The 21,960-nt window shown below is 60.2% G+C and overlaps 1 protein-coding gene across 12 annotated transcripts in view; it reads left to right on the forward strand.

The window, feature by feature from the left end:
* Positions 1-559: 559 nt before the first annotated feature.
* Positions 560-21,960, forward strand: part of EXOC3L4 (exocyst complex component 3 like 4) — a 23,019-nt gene continuing 1,618 nt past the window's right edge. Inside the window, exons 1-14 of one of the 12 annotated variants that reach the window (XM_073998310.1) lie at positions 734-850; positions 3,159-3,315; positions 4,477-4,598; positions 5,883-6,292; positions 7,827-8,481; positions 9,712-9,823; positions 10,024-10,146; positions 10,492-10,592; positions 10,746-10,826; positions 12,534-12,648; positions 13,172-13,291; positions 13,379-13,531; positions 14,143-14,264; positions 15,753-16,274. In XM_073998310.1, coding sequence (XP_073854411.1) covers positions 5,899-6,292; positions 7,827-8,481; positions 9,712-9,823; positions 10,024-10,146; positions 10,492-10,592; positions 10,746-10,826; positions 12,534-12,648; positions 13,172-13,291; positions 13,379-13,531; positions 14,143-14,264; positions 15,753-15,945 — 2,169 coding nt within the window. In that variant the 5' untranslated portion in view covers positions 734-850; positions 3,159-3,315; positions 4,477-4,598; positions 5,883-5,898 and the 3' untranslated portion in view covers positions 15,946-16,274. Of the gene's footprint in view, positions 851-3,158; positions 3,316-4,432; positions 4,599-5,882; positions 6,293-7,826; positions 8,482-9,711; positions 9,824-10,023; positions 10,147-10,491; positions 10,593-10,745; positions 10,827-12,533; positions 12,649-13,171; positions 13,292-13,378; positions 13,532-14,142; positions 14,265-15,752; positions 16,548-21,790 lie in introns of those variants that run through there. The other 11 variants (XM_065518537.2, XM_065518533.2, XM_065518535.2 and 8 more) reach the window with 11 other exon arrangements.

Genomic DNA, 21,960 nt, shown 5'->3' on the forward strand with positions numbered 1-21,960 from the left:
AGGCTGGGACAGGCCTGGATCTGTCCTCTTTGGATTTTCCCTGAATTGTTTTCTAGGACGCTCGCTGCGGAATCCCCCTATGCAGGGGTGAGGCTGCCTCTTCTGGGAAGTGTCGGCGGCCCTCCTCGCAGCAGTTGCCCGCCTGATCCCCCGCCTCCACACCTTTGCCCCTGCCCAGGATGCCGTCCCTCCTCACTCCTGAGTGTGCCCTGTCTCTCCCTAGGACCCCATCCCTTCCCCCAGCTCCTGAAGCCCTGAGGAACAGCCTGTGGCTCTCAACTGCTTCCTTCACTGTCACCATGAGCTTCCCTGACAGGCAGGGAGCAGGGGTCTTGGGATGAACTCGATGGACTGGCCCTGTGCTAGAGCCTCTGTCCTGGAGGCTCTGGGCTCTGGCACTGTGGGCTGAGTGTTGCCCGAGGCCAGCGCCTGCTTCCGCTGGCCTCTGAGCAAAGGAGGGGCCGGTGGTGTTTCAGGTGGCAGGCAGTGTCCACCCCTGCTACCTCGAGCCCTGAGTGCCGAGCTCTACAGCCTTCCCCTCCCTTGTTCTCTGACCCTTGGACGGAGCCCTGAGCTGTCTGGAATGGAAAGCTGGAGTGACTGCCTCCGGAACGAAAAGGAAGTGGGAACTTCTCTGAAAGTGAAAGTATGGGGTCCTGGCAGAGGGTAGGGCTGTGGGTGGGGCCGGGTGGGCCTGGCAGGCACTGACCATGGCTGGGAAGTCCCAGCTGTTGGTCACTCGCTCGGGCCGCTCTGGAGGCCCGATGGCCAGGGCCCGGCTCTGAGGGCCCCACGGGCCAGCTTCTCAGGTGGCTGCGTTCTTCCTGGGCCAAGGCTGCGTGCCCAGCAGGTATGTTCTGGCCAAGTGGAGTAGGAGGGCACGGGGTGCTATGGGCAGGCGGGGGTGGCGACTCATGGGCTTGAGGACCATTTTGGCTCTGCATGTGGCCTTCCAGGCCAAGGGCCTTACTCAGAGCCCGGGCTGACCAGGCCAGAGGGCCAGCGCAAGTCACAGTGGACACAAACACACCGGATACACAGGCAGACACGCTGAGGCAGAAGCACAGACAGACAGACACAGAAGACACCAAGATGGGCATGCGGGCACAGACACAGACTCAGAAGCACTGGCAGACCCTCTGGGGACACTCCAGGGCAGAGTCACGCACATACAGGGAGACACTCTCAGGTCAACATACAGATGTGCAAAACCGATGCCCAGAAAAGTGTGCATATACCCGTGCGCTCACGTTTAGGCGTCAGATTCACTTGCCTGGTTTCCCTGGGAAAGTGCCGAGTACTAGCCATGGCTGGGGGCTGAGTCAGGCTCACTCCCTGCCTTGCGAGTCTCCTCGTCTCCAGGCTCTGTAACTGTCCCTCCGTCATGGCAGGTGTGCCCAGGGCTGGGGTCAGGCCCAGAGCAGGAGGTGCCGAACATGGTATGGGCTCAGCTGGTCGGGGAAGGCTTCTCACGGGAGGAGCCATTTCTGCTGAGCCTTCAATGAGTTGACAGCTGAAGAAGAAGGGGCTGAGCTCACTGTAGGCAGAGTGCAAAGGTGTGGAGGAGAGGTGGGTGCTTCTGAGTGATCAGAGTGAGGGAATAAGTTGGAACTGAAGCCAGAGGGGTCATCAGGAGAGGCCTTGAATGCCAGGCTAAGGATGGAGCTGTGCTGCTTCTGAGGGCAGCGGTGGCCCAGGGGGCTTATGCTTTGTTGCTACTGTGAAGGGAAGTCTTTTAAGTGTCTCTTTCTAATAGGCTTTGCTGGGGTACAGGAAAGGTATTGCTTGTATTTACATAATCAATGCACAAAACTTACTAAACCCTTTTATTATCTCCAATAATTTTCAGTCTCATTTTCTAAGCCGATAATCATATCACCTATGAATAATGACAATTTAATCTGCTCCTTCCCAGTGTTTACATCTTTTATCTATTTTTCTTTCCTTATTGCCTTAACTTGTTCTTCCAGGCAAATGTTGAGGATTCAGAGTGGTGAGAACAAACATCCTTGTCATTTTCCTTATTTGCAGGGGCTGGAAGGAAAAGGAAAGCTTACAAGGAAAGCTTTCAAAACCCACTTTTACACGTGCCTGGGTTTATATCCTGATCATTGTCCCTCCCGCTGTGCTCTCAGGCGATAGATGATTGGCTATTTCTTTACCTCCTCTTTTTGCCTAATTAGCATTTTTGTGAGCCCTCTTTACTACTTGATTGGTCAGGTGTGAGCTAAGTTGCAAGCCCTGTATTTAAAGGTGGATGCAGTCACCTTCCCAGCTAGGCTTAGGGATTCTTAGTCGGACTAGGAAATCCAGTTAGTCCTGTCCCTCAGTCCCACCTCTCAACAGGAAAACCCAAGTGCTCTAACTGCTAGGCAAGATTCTTATGACTGATCCTAGGAGGCAGCATCGAGGGGGCCTGGAAAGGAGAGCAGCTCAGAGGCTGTGATCAGGTGAAGGTGGATTGCAGGCGTGGAAGTGAGAGGGGACAAGCCCCACACAGGGCTTCAGCCCAGGGCACAGTACAGGCAGTCACCTGCAGAGGCTCCTTTGGAGCGCTGAGGAGTGGAGCGGTGGCCCAGTCCCAGCGTAGGTGGGGAGGCTGGGGGGTGGGTGAGCACTGCAGAGTGATCGGGAGGATGAGGAGCAGCTACGGGAAGGAAGGTCTAGGGGAAAGTGGGGAGTAGAAGCTGAGGCTGGGGGTTGGGAGGGTGGGGAAGTTCAGACTTGACTTCTCGGTCACAGCTAGGGTGGCCCAGGGTGGGAGGTCTCAGTGACTGTGTCTCTGGGTGGTTTCTTGCCCCTGCTGCTGGCCCCACAAAGGGGGTATTAGCCTGACCTGGGGAGAGTGGGACCCGGGGCTCAGGCCGGGCCTCAGTCTCCAGGGTCTTACAATCAGGGAGCGGCAGCATAGGATCTGGGGCCCCCTGGACCCTCCAGGCACTGGGGACAGAGAGACACAGAGAGAAAAGAGAGCCAGAGACAGTCCAGGGGGGTGTGGGGAGGCAGGCACAAGGAGAGGCCAGGCGAGAGCCTTGGGGGTGGAGGAGGGAGCTGAGAGGGGCCTTCAGGTCTCAGCCCAGCAGGCGCCAGCATGGCAGCAGGCAGGCCAGTCGGAGGAGGCAGGGTGACCCTGACACCGATGTTCCCCCTGCTTCCAGGCTGTGCTCTGGGGTGACAGGGGTAGATGGACAGAGGCTGCCAGGCCAGTGCAGGAGGGCCACCTTATCACAGGGACAATGCCGAGTGCCCACTGAGCGGATAAATGGTGACGGCAGGTGGTGCGAGGCATCTGAACCCCGAGGTCCTGAAACCCAGGTCAGATTTGGCGAACAAACGGTGCAAGAAAGGGAATGGTCGGAGGGGAAGCCGGAGGCTGGGCGTGCAGCTGGGAGGACAGAGAGGAGGCTGGGTGGGATGCAGGTTGTCCGTGAACCCCAGGGGAAGCTGGTGAGGTGTCATCAGCGAGAGGTAGAGGTGGAGGAAGGAGGTTCCAGGATGGATGCCTGGCTGTGGGGCTCAGGCAGGAGGGAACCATGGAAGGGCTTAAAGCAGGGGAGTGACCTGGCTGGACTTTTGCTTTGGGAAGGTCAAGAATGGCTTGGGAAGCTGTTGGGAGCTGCAGGGTCAAATGAGGCATGGCTGGAGGCTGAGAGGCCATCTAGGGACCTTACTGGCCCTTCAGCGAAGTTCTGGTTTGTGACAAAAGCAGGCTGAGTGGCCCCCACGCCTCTGCCTATGTAACCTCCTAAGAGATTCACTCCCACAGCTGCCCCTCCTTACCTGGCCTTCCTCTAGGCTTCCTGGGAGAGGACCTCCACATCTGACCCCACTCTGGGACCTGCTGACACCTGGGGTCTCCTCGCTGGGAGGGGGGCTTCTGGGCAGCAGTTCTGATTCCCTGGAGGTGGAGACACGGCCCGTCCTGCCTCTGCTCCCAGCTCCAGGCAGGTTCCCCAGCCTGAGCTACGCGGCCAGGGGCAGACTCTGTCCCTCTGTGGGCCTCAGGTTCCTCGTCTGTGAAATGGGCAAATGACACCCCCTAACTTTGTTGTCACAGTAGCTGATCTGTGTCAGGCATCGAGGTGGGCACACAGTAGGTGCTTACTAAGTGTGAGCTCTCCCAAACAAGAAGGCGGGGCTTGGCTTGTCCTTGCCCCACATCCCGGCCTCCGTCCCCTTGACAGGGGTGGATGCGTCGTGTGCCATCACCCCTGTCCGGCTGGGCGCCAGCCCCCATGCCAAGCATGGAGGGGCACCAGGGAGAGGGGAATGGAGGCTGGGACAGATGGCGCCCTGAAGTGTGTGGGTCACGTCCGAATCAGGCAGCGTCCCTGAACCTTGGCGCTGGGGGAAGTAGCCAACCTGTGGCCAGGGCGGGGCTGAGAAGCCCCATCAATCACCTGGCTGCCTCTCCCACCCCGCCTCCATCCAGCTGCTCAGCCGCCTCCGTGTCTCTCCCACCCCGCCTCCATCCAGCTGCTCAGCCGCCTCCGTGTCTCTCCCACCCCGGCCTCCATCCAGCTGCTCAGCCGCCTCCGTGTCTCTCCCACCCCAGCCTCCATCCAGCTGCTTAGCTGCCTCCGGGAACCTCAAGGAAGGTAGGTGGGTAGGCCTCTGCTGGACCCAGCAGGCACCTTGCTGGAGGGCGAGGGTGGGTGGGGGTCTGGGCCCTGCCCACCTTGGTGTCATTCCACCCCAGCAAACTGGGGCCTGGGGAGGCACACTTCCTGCCTGATGTCACCCAAGGGTTGGGTGGTGGGTCAGGCGGGGGCTTTGGTCCTGGCACCTGGGTCGGGGGCCCTGGGGCTGGGCTAGGGGCAGGTTCAGCCCTTCTTTGGCCCCAGTTTCTCCCAGGGGAAAGTGAGGCTTTGCCAGCCTAATGACCTCCCCAACCCATGGCCCAGCTTGTGTAATGGGGTGGGTGGGAGGCCCCCTCCTCTCTCCCAACCTAAAGCCAGGAAAGCAAAAGCTCCTAAGGCTGGAAGGGGGTGTGGGTGGAGCCTGGCAGGCCAGGGTGCTGAGGGCCCTGGGGGAGCAGGAGCAGCCACAGCTCAGCCACTCCCATGTCCCTGGGACACTCCCTCCATTCCCTGTGTTGGGGAGGGGCCAGAGCACACTACAGTGAAGAGGAGGAGGAGTGGGGGGAGGGGGAGAGGCAATGGGTGGGAAACAGTGTTGAGAACCCCCCAGTCCCTGGTTAAATATAGACCCGAGGCTCCTCCTGCTGCCGGCCCTGCGGCTGCACAGCCATGATAAGCAGCAGGGTGGCCTTGGCCACTGCCCTCAGGCCCCACACCACCTCAGCAGACTCTGCGACACCCGGGGAAGGGGTGGGCTCTCATGGGGGTCCCTGCCCTCCCCTTGGAGCCAAAGTAGTCAGGCCTTTTGGGCTGAAGTGGGGTGAGCTGAGGGACCTGGAGGGCAGTGAAGGAGCTGGTGGGGGATGGGGGGAGGGTTTTAGGCCTCAGGACCTAACATCTGGGAAGGCCTAGATGTGGCTGCTGGTCCTGCCCTCGCGTGTTATGAGCCGTGGTCTGGACTGGGCCCCAGAACCTGCATGTCAATGCCCTTCTCCAATTCTAATGGGAGGGTCTGGCCTGGCAGGCTAAGTGATGGTGGGCACCTGGGGAGACCCTCTTTGGGGGATGGTCTCAGGAAAGGCTCCTGATGGAAGCAGCTGTCTATATCTCCGTGCCCAGCTGCGGCCTGGCACACTGAGGGCTCTCGCCAAGAGAGTGGCCTGATGATGCTTCTTTTTGACAGCCTGAGGGCTGTCTCCTCTGGGGAGCCTTCCTTGACCAAGCCCCTGGGTGTGGCCAGGCCCCACAGGGCCACACCACGTTTCTGCATCTGCTCCTGTGGCCACTCCTTCTTGCCCTCAGCTCTCCTGCTGCCAAGATGCCATTGCCACAGACAGAGACTCCTGGGCTGGAGCTGCAAAGTCCCAAGGAGGCTGAGGAGTCGCAGACTCCAGCTCAGGGCTCCCGGCGAACAAGCAGCAGGAAAGAGCCCAATGCCCACTGCAAGGATGGCACAAGGCTGGGCCTGGGCACCTTGAGGCAGGCCTTCTCCCGGGCCAGCCAACGGGCTTTGACCCAGGTCTCCAAGGAGGATACAGGCCTGTTCCGGCGAAGCTCCTGCTCCCTGTTCCGGTCCTTCCGGCAAGCCCTGGATGAAGGCCCAGCTGCCGGCCATTTCCAGGCCACTCCTGAGGTGCCCTCGGGGGTCATGAATGGTGTTAGCCAGCAGGCATCCACTGGGGCAGCGTCTGAGGAACTGAAACCCGAGGCAGGTAAGGGCCTCAGAAACAACACTAAATATGAAAGGAAATGGGTGAGAGGTTGGGGCAGCTGAGCTGAGGCTTCTGGAAAGGCTCTCCTCCCTGGCTCCCCAAACCGCGGCCCCGGACACGTGCACTTATTTATTTATTTGAGACAGGGTCTCCACTCTGTCACCCAGGCTGGCATGCAGTGGTGCAATTACAGCTCACTGTGACCTTGACATCCTGGGCTGCAGTGATCCTCCCACCTCAGCTTCCTGAGTAGCTGGGACTACAGGTGTGAGCCACTGCACCCGGCTAAATTTTTTTTCCTTTTTTTTTTTCTTTTTTTTGAGACTGAGTCTCACTCTGTTGCCCAGGCCGGAGTGCAGTGATGCAATCTCGGCTCACTGCAAACTCCACCTCTCTGGTTCAAGTGATTCTTCTGCCTCAGGCCCCCAAGTCGCTAGGACTACAGGCGCCCACCACCACACCTGGCTAAATTTTTTTTTTTTTTTTTTATTTTTAGTAGAGACGGGGTTTCACTATATTGACCAGGCTGGTCTTGAGCTCCTGACCCCGTGATCTGCCCCCTTGGCCTCCCAAAGTGCTGGGATTACAGGCGGGAGCCACTGTGCCTGGCCTAATTTTTTAAATTAATTTTTATTTTTTGTAGAGATAAGGTCTTGCTATTTTGTCCAGGCTGGTCTCAAACTCCTGAGCTCACTCAATCCTCCTGCCTTGGCCTCCTGAAGTGCTGGGATTACAGGCGTGAGTCACCATGCCCAGCTGGACAATTGCACTTTAAATTCTTGCAATATCTCTGCAATGGGAGCTCCCGCATTGGGCAGATGAGAAAAGTGAGGCTCAGAGAGGTGGAGTGACTTGCCTGAAGTCTCACAGCATGGAGAATGGGACTCGAACCCAGATCTGCATGGCCGGCCCTAGATACCTAGCCTCTCCATGACCGGTCATAGCCTGGCTCCTGGCCAAACTAGGGCCATGCACATAGCTGATCACAGGGTTGCAGAGGGTGCAAGGCTCGCAGAGGTACCCGGAGGGAAGGTCAGGGGGATTGGCCAGAGGAGGATACACTGGGGTTGGGAAGAGGGGGACACGGTAGAGGTGGAGAGCTCCTGTTGGGTGGAGGCTGGTGGAGAGCCCGGAGCAGCAGGAATGTAAAGCTGGACAGGGCAGGAAACGCCCCGCCTGAGCTCCGACCCTATTAGACCTGCAGTCAGGACTGAGCATGAGGCTGTCAGGTCCGGCTCAGCTGGGAGTGGAAGGTGGGCGTGGGAGCCAGGCGGAAGGTAGGGGTTGACCCAAATTGCTCTGTTCAGCCAGGCTTGGGGTCCCAGGGTCTGCCTCTTCAAAGGTGACTCTAAGGAAGGGTTCCTGGCAGCTGGGGCCTGTTGTTCCTGGAGCAGGCCTTCAGCTGGGCTGGGGCATCTGGTAGAGGCCAGGCAATCCAGCCCGGATGGACTCAGTCGCGGCCTGCAGGTCTTCATCCAGGTCGGGGTCTTGGGGCCGTCTCTCTCACCGCCCCTCTTCTCGCCTGCCTGTGCAGAAGGCAAATCCGTGGCCGACCTCATTACTGAACGGCAACTGCTGGCGGCCTTCGAACAGCTTCTGCGCCTGGAGACACGGCTGGTGGCGGAGAAGGCCTCGCGCACCTTTGAGCAGGACCCCACGGCCTTCGCTCGGCGCGCCATGGACGTGTGCCTGCATTACGACGGGCTGGCAGCGGAGCTCAGCGCCATCGTGCGCGAAACGCTGGGCAGCGACGGCGTGGACGCGGCCGTGCTGGCCGAGCTGGCCCGCGTGGTGAACGCAGAGGAGGAGGCCCACCCCTCGCCCCCCGACGACGGCGACTTCCTGCGCACGCCGCGCCACTGGCGCCAGCACTGGGAGGAGGCCGTGCGGCGGAGCGCTCAGGAGCGCGTGCGGCGGCCGGGCGCGGGGTGGGCCTCTGCGGCGGCGGAGGGCGCCTCGGGTCTGGCCCAGCTTCTGGCAGAGCTGGGTGTATTGGTTCGCCGCGATCTGCAGAAGGTGCGGCAGGAGGTGCAGCCCGCTTATGCGGCGGCGGGCTTTCCGGCGTGGGAAGTCTATCTGCGCGCCTTCCACAGCGCGGTGGCCCAGCGCCTCCAGGAACTCGCGCGCGACGCCCGCGGCTGCGAGCAGCTCTATGTCCTGCTGGACTGGGCCGCCAACGTCTATGGCAGGTGAGCCTCGGCCAGGGCGCCAAGTGGCGAGGATGGCTGCCGCTTCCCCCGCAGGCCTTGGGGAGCCCGCTTTGAGGAGCACCAGGCCTTTCTTCTCTGTTCCCTCCCTGGGAGAGGGCTGAGAGCCGAGAGCTTCGACATGCTTTCCTCGGCGGGTTAGGCCGTGGGGCGCTCCCGCCCCAGGTTTTCTAGGGGTCACCCATACACAGTTCCAGAATTTGAAAAGTTTCCGCGGGGAGGTTCCCATGGGAGTAGGGCCTGTGCTGGTCCACCAAGTGCCTTTGGGCGCATCAGAAAAGGGCACATCTTGGCCAGGCACCGTGGCTCACGCCTTAATCCCAGCAGTTTGGGAGGCTGAGGGGGCTGATCACGTGTCAGGAGTTCGAAATCAGCCTGGCCAACACGGTGAAACCCCATCTCTACAAAAATACAAAAATTAGCCAGACATGGTGGCATGCACCTGTAATCTCAGCTATTCTGGAGGCTGAGGTAGGAGAATCACTTGAACTCGGGAGGCGGAGGTTGCAGTGAGCCGAGATCACGCTACTGCACTCCAGCCTGGGCGACAGAGCAAGACTCAGTCTCAAAAAAAAAAAAAAAAAGAAAAGAAAAAAGAAAAGAAAAGCGAAAAGGGCACCCCGCTAGACCGGACTCAACCCCCGCGGGTTCGCAGCGCTTGGCGTGGGTTCAGCCGTGCTATCCCCTTTGGACGGGCATCTGGGTTCAGGGTGCAGCCTGCGGGGAGCGGCCGCCTCTAGCTCTGTGCCTGGGATGAGGGTGGATTGCGTCCCCTGCGGAGCGGTTCCCAGCCCCACCGGCAGGAGCGCCCGCGGAGGTGAGGGGTGGGGTTGCCTGAAGTCCCGCACTCCTTAAATTTCTCCTTAAATTGTGTGGGGTCAGACCTATGTCCGCCCCGCTGTGGGCCTCCCTGCTGTGGATTGGAGGTTGACCGACCCCTGAGCTGTGTTTGAGAAGGCGGAGTGCCATCTGGGTAGCCGCCCTTCAGCATTCTGCAGGAAAGCAGGAACCCAGCTGTCAGAGGCTTCCGGGGAGGGAGTGTGGCATGGCAGCCTGGAGGCGTGTGTGCGTGTGCGTGTGCGTGTGTGTGTGTGTGTGTGTACAGATGCCCAGGTTCGGGATTAGCGCTAGACTTTGAGCCTGGCCAGAAGAGGGGCAGCTGCTGCCGCATCAGAGCCGCGCCCGCCCTCAGCCCCCTGCCCTGCCTTCCAGTCCTGACTTCCTGGGCCCCCCGGGCCTGGCGCTGCCCGCCGAGCCCCTGCCCCCGCTCCTGGCGCCCGACGTGTGGGCCCGACTGGAGAGCGACTACACCAGCTTCCTGGAGGTCAGGCTGGGCGGGCCAGGCTGGAGGGGGCGGGCCCTGGGGGGATGTGCGGCGCCCAGGCTAGCCGCCGCCAGAGCTGGCGCTGGTTCATCCTGTGGCCCCTGGCGCGGGCTTGTGACCCCACAGGGCGGCCCTAATCCTGGACGGCGCGGGACGCAGTCCGGGAGGGTCTCACCGCGGCCCCATCCCTTCTCCCGCAGGCCAAGATCACAGGCTGCTTCGACAACATATTGCAGCTGGAGCAGAGTCACTGGGCGGCCGCCAAGGACCCCGAGGTGCTGCAGGGCCTTTACCAGGCGCCGCTCTCCATGGACGTCCACATGGTGCGGCCGGGAGCAGGGGCTGAGCAGGGGCGTGTGTTCAAGCCTCATGCACACGGTGGCGATACCCAGAACGAATTCCTATCCAGTCCCAACCAACCCTTCCGTTAGATGGGAGCCTGAGGCCCCACGTGGGGGGAAATCGGGGACCCCCGGCATGCCGACGGGCTGGGAGGCTGCAGGGTGGGGGTTTGCAGGAGTTGACTCTCGGATGGGCGGCTGAAAGCTGGAGGAGCCAAGACTGAGAGACACAGCGGGGAGGGCTGGAGGTGTGGCGGGGCTACCAGGGGAGCCGCGGCTTCAGGTCTTCGGCTGGGACGCACGCTCAGTGCAGGACTTCGCTCGCAGCTCGTGGCTGAGCACGTGAAGGCGGCCGGCGCCATCTCCGCGGAGCTGGAGGCCACCACCCTGCGAATCTGCACGCGGGCCCTCGGCCTCTTCGTGCCCAGGTGCGGACGCATCCTAAGTAGGGGAGCGACCCAGCCTGGTGTGCTCTGCAGGTGGGAGGGAGTAGTCTGCCTAGGGACCTGATTGGGAGGGTGGACCCAGGGTCATCGCGCAGCCAGGGAGGGTCCCCAAAGGCTCTGTGGATCCCGTCCTAGGTTTGAAAAGGCTTTTCTGGCGTCAGAGGCGGTGAGCGAGCCCCACCTGGGCGCCTACATCAACGCCTGCGAGGAGCTCAGGTAGGGCTCGCCCGCTCCTGCACAGGCGCAGCGTGGCCAGCAGGGGACGCGCGAGCGCCGGGAAACTGGATGGAAGGGAGTGCGCGCGCGTGGAGGGGGCAGCGGTGAGGAGTGTGTGTGTCTGTGTGTTGGTGGATCTGAGGAGTGTGTGTGCGTGTGTGCAGCAGAGTTGGGTGTGTGTGTGCGTGATGGAGCTGAGGGTGCGTGTGTGTGTGTGCATGTGTGGAGAGCTGAGGGTGTGTGATGTGCGTGTTTGGCAGAGCTCAGGGGTGTGTGTGTGTGTGTCAGAGCTAAGAGGTGTGTGTGCATGTGCGTGCAGGGGTGGAACTGAGTGGTGTGTGTGTGTCAGAGCTGAGGGGCGTGTGCCGTGTGCATGTGTGTGTGTGTGTCCATCTGAGCGGAGGCCCTGGGGGAGTGCGGGCGGCTCTTCAAGGCTGAGCAGAGGGCGAGGGGTTCCAGCGCCCTGCCTGCTGCCCTGGGTTTTTCCCTCCCTTCATCCCAGACTGCATTTCTTCCATTTTGGGACACCTCCTCCTCTGGGAAGCCTCCCTCAGCCTGCACCCTGGGCTGTGCTGGGGTGAGGTCTGGGTCTCTGTGAACGCAGAAGGCAGAGGCCCTCCCTGTAGGCTGCCGGTGGCTGTCGGCCTTCTGTGCCCTGAGCTCCAGGCCAGGCCTCAGCAGATGCAGCAGCGCGGAGGGCGGCCAGTGCCGGAGGCACAGACTGAGCCACCCCCGTCTGGGTTCATCCTTTTTCAACAGTTTGTAAATTGTAATGTCCCGAAGGACTTCTCATTTATCTGACTTCAGAGAGCAGCTGTGCCACCTGCTGGCTGTGTGCTCAGGGACAAGCCACCTCCCCTCTGTGGCTCTTTTGCCACCTGTCAAATAGGATCAGAGCACCTGCTCCCTGGGGCGGTGTGGGAACTCTGTGCCTTAGGGGACTCAGTTCCCATTGGCTCTTTGTGAGCATTCGTGAGTGCCAGGCACTTTGTGAATGCCTTCCCTGCCTGACGGGTCTCCTCCCAAGTGCAGTGTACCCACGCACAGGTGCAGAGCACAGGCCTGGAAAGGAGGTGCCGCTTGCCCATGGCCATGCAGCCAGGAAGTGGCGGAGCTGAGACTTGAACTTGGCCTGCCTATATCCAAAGCATGACCATGAGGCACGGCTTCTCCAACACTCTCTTGTCCTTAATCTGTGCCAGGCTTGTCCTTGGCCCTGGGACCCTGGGGTTTCAGCTCCAAGGAGCGTTCTCTGACCCTTGGTAGGCAACCTCTGGCCAAACCCTTGATGGAACTCCAGCCTGCCCTACTGTGTCCCTGGCTGTGGGGACTAGGTGTAGCCTGGCCCTCAGTTTCCTCAACAGTGAAATAGGGACATTGTCATGTTCAGGGAGCAGTTATGAGGCTCAAGGTAGGGTGTGTTCCAGGCATGGCTGTGCCGCACTGTTTATTACCAAGAGGGGTGGGAGGTCTGTCCCAGAGCTGCCAGAGGGGAAAGGGTCACCCGCCCCTGACCCACCCCTCTGTGACTGGCTCCCTGGGCTTCTGTGCTGTCCCCCACTTGACTCTGCTTGCAGGCAGCTACACTGGGGAGCCCCACGGGCTGCCCTTCACATTGTAGTCTCAGTGAGTGGAGCTGTGTGCCTGGCCCTGTTCCCCAGCCTGGTCTCCCTTGCCCACTCATCGCTGGTCCTGGCCACTCCGCAGGACCAGTATTCTCTCTAGGTTCCCAGGAACTCAAGAGGAGCTGGAGAAGCCCCTGGTGGCGGCCACCTGCAGCTTCCAGAAGCACCTGCTTCAGGGCTTGCAGCGTGAGTTGCAGGTGACTATGACAGGCCCTCTCTCCCCACTTCCCATGCCCAGGAGGTACCCCCTTTTTCCTAGAGCCTGGAGGCCCAGGTCACAGCATTCATTTATTCCAGGGGCCAGCTCATGGGTGTGTGTAGGGTAGTGGGCAGGGGACCCAGGTGAGGTCCCAGCTGAGCAGGGGCGGCTGGGAGACACCTGCCTTGTCACTTCATTCTCCAGCTCTTAGTGGTCACCCCCGAAGCCTGGGATGGTGGGTCCACGGATCCAGGCCCAGGGTCCTCATCCAGTCCCTCAGGCTTCCCCGGGGCACACCCTGAGCAGATCTGACTGGACAAACTCAAACCCTGCCCCTGGATCATGGGGCCCGGGAGAGGCATTCTGGGAAAGGGCTCCTGATATAACCTGTGGCTAGGAGGGGGAATGGCACCCCAAACCCAGGAGGGAAGGGGTCAGGAGTGGCACACTGGGCTTCGAGGGAGGGGTTAGGTTGGGGGGAGTAGTGCACATTTGCAGACTCCCAGCCCCTCTTTCCCCAGCCGCTCTTCAGGGTTGTGTGCACCAGGGACTGGCTGGCGCAGGACTGGCTGCGTCCCCTCATGGACAAGGTAGTGAGGTTCACCGGTCATCTCCAGCGTGTGGCCCAGCCACGGGCACAGGTACCACAAGGGGGAGGGCCCTGGCAGGGCTGTGTCCATGGTTGGGGCTGTTGACTCTGACCCTGACCCTGACCCTGGGTCGCCCAGGAGACTCTGCAGGAGGTGCACCGGTTCGTGGTCCGCGAGTACCTGGCACAGGCGCTGAAGCCACGGAAGCGGTTCTGGGCCATGGAGCGCATGCGTGGCTCCCAGAAGATGAGCCTGGATGCCCAGGCCATCAGCGACACCTTCCAGGGCCTGGTAGGGGTGACATCTGACTGCCCCTCGGTGCTCGCCTCTGTGTGGGGAGGGGTGGCAGTGACTAGGGCCATAGCGCCAGAAGGGCTTTTGGCGGGAGTGGTTCTCCTGACGCTGGATCAGGTGAAACAGGGACTGGGGCACCTGTGGGGCTGGGGGGTGGGGGGAACCAGGTGGGAGGGTGGCACTTTGCAGACATTTGCATACAGTTTGCAGGGCCTCAGGGAAGGGGCGAAGGTCACAGCCCCATCTCATGGTCAGGGTCTGTGGGAGGTGTTCCCCACCTCAGGCCAGAGCCCTCAGAGTGGAGGCACCAGTGCCCTGCATACCCCTTGTTTGCCCCCAGCAGCAGCACGCTCAGGCTGGCCTCAGTTTTCCTGTCCGAGCAGGATGGGATGGGAGGGGAGATGAATGCTGTGCGGTCCATGAGCCCTGGGTGCCCAGGCACGCTCCTGTTCTGTTTTGGGGGAGGCAGTCCCAGTACCGAGCTGAAGTGACTGCAGGAGGGCTGACGCTGCGGGAGGGCTGACCTTGCGCTGACCTGCTGCTCCTGCAGGAGTTGGAGCAAGGGTGGGGAGAGGGCTCCTGGGGCAGGTAGCAGTTCTGTCTCGCAGGGTTCCGAGGCCACATGGTTGGACCAAGCCATCCAGTGCGTGGCCGAGATCCTGGGCGAGACTTACAAAGACGACATCCAGCGGCACCTGGAGACTCTCATCCGGAGCTACCCCGACATTAGGTGCGTACCCTACCTGCTTCCGTTAACTTCCTACCAGAGCTTCGGGGCCAAGGGGCTGGTATTGGAGGGACCCCAGCCCGTACCTGACTGCCCAGGGGCCTGGAGACCAGAGGCAAGAGGTAGGCCTTGGATCCTCAGACCCTCAAGGCTGGAGGGGGTATGGAGAGCACCCCTTCCTTCTCCTAATCTGTTCTCGGCCATCCTCCATCAGCCCTACGGGGGGTGGCGCACCTCCAGTCCTGGAATCCAAGGGGGAAGGCGGGCCCCCACCCCTGGAGAGAAAGCCCTCTCTGAAAGCCAGGGGATTCTGAGATCGGGTCAGGAGGAAGGGCTTTGATCCCGGGTTGTGCTGGGGCGATGGTGAGTCATCCAAGCTTTTGGAAATCCCAGTTCAAATCTCTCCAATTCCATTCATTTGAAGATTCTGGGATGTGGAGCTCACAGAAAGTCCCTGGTTCATCCCTTCCCTGGGCCGCCCTGCCATGGGGTGGGGAAAGATTCCCTGACCCCAGCTGGCCTGTATTCCAGGCTGTGGCTCAGAGAGAGAGTGGCCCTCATGGCACCCTGGGGGTTCCCCTCCAACTACTCCCCCACCCCATCGGCCCATCACCCGCAGCTGCATCACCCCCTCCCTCCCTCTCCCTCCACCCTGTCCCCGTGTCTCCCTCCCTCCCTCTCCACCCTGCCCCTGTGTCTCCCTCCCTCCCTCCCCCTCTACCCTGTCCCGGTGTCTCCCTCCCTCCCTCTCCCTCCACCCTGTCCCCGTGTCTCCCTCCCTCCCTCTCCACCCTGCCCCTGTGTCTCCCTCCCTCCCTCCCTCTCCACCACCTGACCCTGGTCTCCCTCCCTCCCTCCCCCTCTACCCTGCTCCTGTGTCTCCCTCCCTCCCTCCCCCTCTACCCTGTCCCGGTGTCTCCCTCCCTCCCTCCCTCTCCACCCTGCCCCTGTGTCACCCTCCCTCCCTCCCTCTCCACCACCTGACCCTGGTCTCCCTCCCTCCCTCCCCCTCTACCCTGTCCCGGTGTCTCCCTCCCTCCCTCCCTCTCCACCCTGTCCCGGTGTCTCCCTCCCTCCCTCCCTCTCCACCCTGTCCTTGTGTCTCCCTCCCTCCCTCTCCACCCTGCCCCCCCACCACGTGTCTCCCTCCCTCTCCACCCTGCCCCCCCACCCCGTGGCTCCCTCCCTCCCTCTCCACCCTGTCCTCGGGTCTCCCTCTGTGCCTCTGCGTGGGCTCTTCCCCACTCTGCACACCCCTCTCCTGTGCCCCTTCAAGCCCAGCTATGGTGGCCCCCCCTCCCCTGCCGGCCCACGCTCTGCCCCCTCCCCCAGCACAGCTCTTCCTGGCCTCAGTCAATCTGACCTCCCTGACCGACTCCTGGAATGCAGAGTGACTCACGCTAACTCCCAAGCCCATGGGTTCCCCTCATCCTGGGGCCGGGGGTGTTGCGGAGGTGTAAGCCTACAGTGAGCGCCGGCGTGTCTCTGCAGGCGGGACCACATACTGGCCATTCTGGCGCTGCGCCGACTGGGCTGCCGGCGGAACCAGCATCTCTTGCAGCACACCCAAGACCTGCTGAGAGCTGAAGCTGGGGTGGTGGGTGCGGAGGCCCCCCGGGGCCATGTGCTCTTTGAGGAGATCAAGGTGCCCAGTGCCATGGCTGTGCGGATCACCTGTATCTAGTTCTCTCTGGCTCGAGAGGGGGCCGGCCGCCGGCAGGGGGCTGTGGTCAGTGGGGGTCAGCCAGGAGCCCAAGGAGTCACTCTGGGCCCTGCCCCCAACTCTGACACTGCAGTTAGGGAATTTTTGTCGTCAGCAGCCAAGCACAGCTGTCTGGCCAGAAGGAGCAGCTGTGCAGGAGGCATTTCAGGCGTTGGTCGGGAGTGTTTTGGGGCCGCAGAGCTCTCAGTGCTGCCTGTCATGGGGAGCCTCCCGCCCGACTGTCCGGCTTCACCCTCCAGTCTGAAAGTGAAGAGCAGAGTATTTATTTAAAAAATAAATGTGAATTAAAATGGTGCCTCCCTAAGGAGTGGGCAGGGGATGGGAGGCCTGGGTCCCGGTGTGCTGAAGGGCCAGGCCGGAGGCTCTCTGGTGACACCATTTGGTGGGTGGCCCTCTGGTGCCCGTGGAACCCATGGGAAGACTGAGGCAGGTCCAGAGCAGGGAGGGCCCATGCCTGTGGCTGCCCCCACCACGGCCCGGGTCCACTGGCCTTGTGCCCGCTCAGCCTCGTCTCAGCCAAGGCAGAGTCAGGGCTTCCTGGGGACAAAAAGGGGCCAAGACTGGTTCTGCAGCTTGAAGAATTTGGGTTAGATGTGGGAGGGACTTCCCAGCAGTGAAAGTTGTCAAGTTACTGCAGGGGGTGTGTGACCCATGGAGTGTGTGTCCGGGAGTGACCATGAGGTGTCAGCAATGGAGGCAAGCGTAAGGAGACTGCTGCAGCGTGCACCTGCATCCCCGCTTCTCTCCGCAAAGCTGCCGCTGAAACTTGAAGCCTTGAAGCCTTCGGGCTGGGTTGCTGGGAAACCCATTTGCATTGGCAGCCGGGCTTGCTGGGGAGGCTGAAAGTTGAGATGGGGAGATTTCTAGGGAGCAGCTGAGACAGGTGGTGACAGGTGCCCCTCCCAGCCCTCCACAGTGGGCCCCCATAGTGTCTCTGGGCCTGACCCCGACCCTGGCGGGAGTGGGGGGCAGGTGACCGCAGGTGGGCTAAGGTTCCAAAAGCTCCACGAATTTGGGTCGCCTGAGGACAGGGTAAGGGGTCTGAAAGCCTCTGGTGCCAGGCAGACAGGGGGCGTGTCTCTCCCTGTTCCCTCCAGGCCCCCTCCCTGCACTGTGGACAGTCAGGGGGCAGTTCCCCGGGCAGACCTGCCCCGGTTCCTATGCCAGGGCTGGGACCTGGAGCCTGAGTCTTGCTGGGGCTAGAGCCTGGGGGTTGAGTGCTCAGGGCTTGTCTGTCTCTTCTGGGAGCAAGTGCTGGGGCAGTACCCTCCTCCATGGAGGCCAGGAGCAGGGCAGGCTGGGGCAAGGGAATATCCAGACGTCCCCTGGCAGGGTAGGGCAGGTGGGGCAGGAATGAGGAAGTGGGAGGGTTGGGGTTCCCCATCTCCACGGTTGAGGTGGGGGCGGGTGTGTGATGCTAGTGCCGATAAGCGATTCCCGTCCCTGATGGGAGGACCGAGGCTGGCAGAGAACAGGGGTCGGCACTACGTGGTGCTGCGGATCTTCCCAGCCAGGCACCAGAGGGCATGTCTTTTCCTAGGGGAGGGGTCCAAGAGATGGCAAGTGATTGACAGGTCGGCCTCTCCCCTGCTTGACCCACCCCTGACCTGGTGGTGGCCATGAGTGTCCCAGGCAGGGTGCATCAGAGGGGAGAAGGGAGGGCTTGGCCTGGTCTGGTCCTGGTCAGGTTCTCCCCAAGGAGCTCCTGCCACTCCCTTCCCCACGCTTCTGTCTCAGACTCCTCACTGAGGAGCTGGAGCCGGAGGGTCCTCGGGCTGGGCTGTGGGGTTGGGGAGGGGGTTCTGTCCTGGCTCTGCCACTTCCCACCTGTGAGAATGCAGGCAGGTTCCTTTATCTCACTACGCCTTGTATTTTTCCAGCTGTGAAATGGGGGTGCTGTCAGTGCCTCCTCAGCTGGGGAGGGTGAAGTCAGAGCCAGTCATAAGGCCAGGGCCCTGGCCTCCCTGTGACGCCATGTTCCTGGAGGCCCACCTACAGGAAGGCCCTGGGCACCCTGGGGTTGGGGTGGTGGGGTGCTGAGGCTGGAGCAAAACCTGAGTTGAGTGGAGGTCACTGCAGGGGGAGGCCCCAAGAGAGGCTGGGAAGAGGTGCTGACGGCTGAGCAGCTGATGGCAGAGGGAGGGGGCCAGCTTAGACCATGAGAGTTCCTAGGCCCGGATACAGGAAGTCAGAGTTTTCCTGGCAGGAACTGTGTGCACATGTGTACCTGTGTCTCCGTTCCAGGAGGGTGTGTGTGCCATGTGTGCAGATCCTCGTGAGCCCAGTGGTGCCTGGGGCTGGGGGCTGCAGGCTGGAACTTCCCAGGCCAAGCCAGGCTGAGCTGGGGGTGGGATGGCAGCTCCTAGAGGACGCAGTCAGGGAAGCTGGGGGTAGAGGTGGGCCCGAGACCAGGGCATCCTGGGTGCCTCAGTCCTGGGGTCTGGCCACTGGCCTTTCTGCCCCAGGGGGTGGAGGCTGAGCCCACAAGACCTTGCAAAGAGCCTGGAGTGCTTCCTTGGCCATCTGTTGTCCAGGCCAAGCCTGCAGGGTGCGGACTGGCTCTGAGAGAGAGCCAGTTCTCATCGGCCAGGCCATCTGGCTGATAAGCAAGTGTGTGTGTGTCTGTGCACGTGCACCTATGTGCACCAGCCCCTGTCAGCACCCCCAGGATGGAGGCCCTTGCCCAGTCTCCTCACTCCTCTCAGAAAGCAAGACAGCCTGGAACCATCCTACTTGCCCCCAAGCTCAGCCCCAGGCCCTGCCTGCTGGCCCCTGGCCCCCAGCCTCTGCCGGCCACCTGTTCCCTGCTGCATGGCCCAGTTCTCCTCCCTCTTCAGGGCTAGCTGGGTTTCCCCCAGTTTCACCGTGGCCTGAGGCTTCTGCATGTCCTGGGGTTCCCTCTGGTCTCTGTCCCTGAGCTCTGTGAATCTTCTGGGGCCCCATCCCAGGCCCAACTCGGGGGGCAAAGAGAAGATACAGAGAACCCACATGCCCCAGGCCCGCATGCTCTGGTCTGCAGAGATGATCCACTTTGTGTGTGTGTGTGTGTGTGTGTGTGTGTATTTGTGTGTATGTATATGTATATGTGTGTGTGTGTGTGTGTGTACGTATGTGTATGTGTGTGTGTGTACGTGTGTGTGTGTGTGTGTATTTGTGTGTATGTATATGTATATGTGTGTGTGTGTATGTGTGTGTGTGTGCGTATGTGTATGTGTGTGTGTGTACGTGTGTGTGTGTGTGTGTATTTGTGTGTATGTATATGTATATGTGTGTGTGTATGTGTGTGTGTGTACGTATGTGTATGTGTGTGTGTGTACGTGTGTGTGTGTGTGTGTGTGTGTGTGTATTTGTGTGTATGTATATGTATATGTGTGTGTGTGTATGTGTGTGTGTGTACGTATGTGTATGTGTGTGTGTGTGCTGTGTGCTGGTTCAGGGACAGCGTGTGTAGGGTGAGAGGAGACTGGAGAGCTGCCCCCACCCCAGCTCAGGCTGGGGCCCAGCAGCCCTCTGCGGCCATCTCTCCTCCTGGTCTTCATGTGTCTGGGCCTGTCCCCTGCTTGAGTGTGTCATGCGGGAGGCACACGAGGCTGAGCCAGGCAGGCCTTTGTTCCAGTCTCAGCTCTGCCCCTTCCAGCCGGGGGACCGATCCAGTCTTCTTGTTGGTAACATGGGAGGGAGTGCCCAGTAGGGAGCCAGTGAACCTGTCCACAGCGGTCCTGGCAAGAGGGCGTGCTGTGAGTGGCGGTCCGTGTGTCTCCTCCAGGCCTGCACAGCTCACCCTCTTCCTTCCTCACCTGGTGACCCCAGCCCCTTCCTTCCTGGCTTCAGTACTCAGCAGGCCCCTGTACATGGTGGCAATATCCCCAGCGGCTGGAAGGTGACTGCAGGATCCCTCACCACTGCCCACATTGGGAGAGGAGGCTGCAGGGTCCCCAAGGCTACCCCCGTCCCCAATCAAATTTCCTTCCTTTGCCACCACAAAGAAGCCCCAGGGCCGCCGTCGGTGCACACAGCTCACAGGCCATCATGAGGCCCAGGGGGTGGCCAGGAGTGGCCTGCCTCATAACACTGCCCGTGCCCGCCCTTCCCTGTGGAAGACTGGTCAGTGAGCACCTGCCGGCCACTGTGCTGCAATAAGACGGCCACTGCAGAGGGCAGGGTCCACAGCGCGCCAGGTCACAGGACCAGAGCTCGCTGGGAGCCACCCTATCTCAGCCTGGCCTCCTGGGACCCTGGTCTTGTGAAACACTTGGAGGGAACTGAAACTTGGACAAGTCACACACACCCCTCGGTCCATCCTCTCCTGGGCCCTGGGGGCCTGGGCCTCTCCAGGAACACCGTCCCTACTGTCTGCACATATGCCCACCCATCTAGTAACAGCCTTAAAAATGTGCTAAAGGCTTAATAATGTTTTGGGTAACAATACATTCACGTAGGTCAAAATGTAAAAGATATGCAAAGGGTATAAGGTAAAAAGTCTCCTTCTTATCTGTAGTCTTCCTGCTCCCATTCCCAGCAGTAACCAAGGTTCCTTGCTGGACACTTGAGTTGTTAAAAACTGATTCTTGCCCAAGGAATTTATATGAACGGTGACATTCTGGGCATTGGTGGGGAAACTGTTTTTGCTGGAGGTGGTTGGGAGGATAGGGCAGTTGTTTCTCTTTTCTTTTCCTTTTTTTTTTTTTTTTTTTTGAGATGAAGTCTCACTCTGTCACCAGGCTGCAGTGCAGTGGCGTGATCTCAGCTCATTACAACCTCTGCCTCCCAGGTTCAAGTGATTCTGCTGCCTCAGCCTCCCAAGTAGCTGGGGTTATAGGCACCCACCACCTTGCCTGGCTAATTTTTTATTTTTAGTAGAGACAGGGTTTCACCATGTTGGTCAGGCTGGTCTCAACTCCTGACCTCAAATGATCCGCCCGCCTCGGCCTCCCAAAGTGCTGGGATCACAGGCGTGAGCCACTGCACCTGGCCTGGGCAGTCGTTCTTGATCCCTGTAAACATCAAATGAGGAACTCAAGGCTCTTAGATGGATAGAATCCTCAAATAATGGACTTAGGATCTTAGGGAAGACAAAGATCACCAGTAGAGGGTCGTGACTGCAAGTTGTCCAAGTTCTTGGCGTTTTGAACAAAGAATCGGACAAAATGCCCAGCAAAGCAAAGAAAGAATGAAGCAACAAAAGAACGAAAGCAGGGATTTACTGAAAATGAAAGTACACCCCACAGTGTGGGAGTGGACTGAGCAGTGGCTCAACAGTCCAAATACAGAATCTTGTTGAGTCCAAATATCCCCTAGAAGTTTCCTGTTGGCCACTTCATGCTCATCTCATGTAAATGAAGTGGTGGTCTGCAATCAGTCTGATTTGTTGCAGAAAGCAGCCAACCACAGGCTGAAGTGAAGTTACAAAAGTCACACTCCTGTGCAAACATCTGATTGGTTGTAAAAAGCAACCAATCAGAGGCTAGGGTGAGGCTGGCGCAGTGGCTCAAGCCTGTGATCCCAGCAGTTTGGGAGGCTGAGACGGGAGGATCACCTGAGATCAGGAGTTCAAGACCAGCCTGGCCAATATGGCGAAACCCCGTCTCTACTAAAAATACAAAAAAAATTAGCTGGGCATGGTGGCGGGCACCTGTAATCTCAGCTATTCAGGAAACTGAGGCAGGAGAATCACTTGAACCCGGGGGCAGAGGTTGCAGTGAACGGAGATAGCACCATTGCACTCCAGCCTCCCTAGTAGGTGGGATTACAGGCGCCCACCACCATGCTCAGCTAATTTTTTGTATGCGTTTTCCTTTCAATATAGTTCTAGGAATTTGGCATGAAACAGCCTTAGGTTCCCTGCCTCCAGACCCTATTCTCCTGCTTCATCATGAGAAGCCCTGCCGTTTGTGGGGTGCCCAGTGTGTGCCGGACTCTGCTCGGTGGCGTGTGATGTTCCTGCTTTCTCTGGACTCAGGGCTAGCATTTCGAATC

The sequence above is a fragment of the Macaca fascicularis genome, chromosome 7 (assembly GCF_037993035.2).
Source record: "Macaca fascicularis isolate 582-1 chromosome 7, T2T-MFA8v1.1".
Classification (NCBI taxonomy): Eukaryota; Metazoa; Chordata; class Mammalia; order Primates; family Cercopithecidae; genus Macaca; species Macaca fascicularis.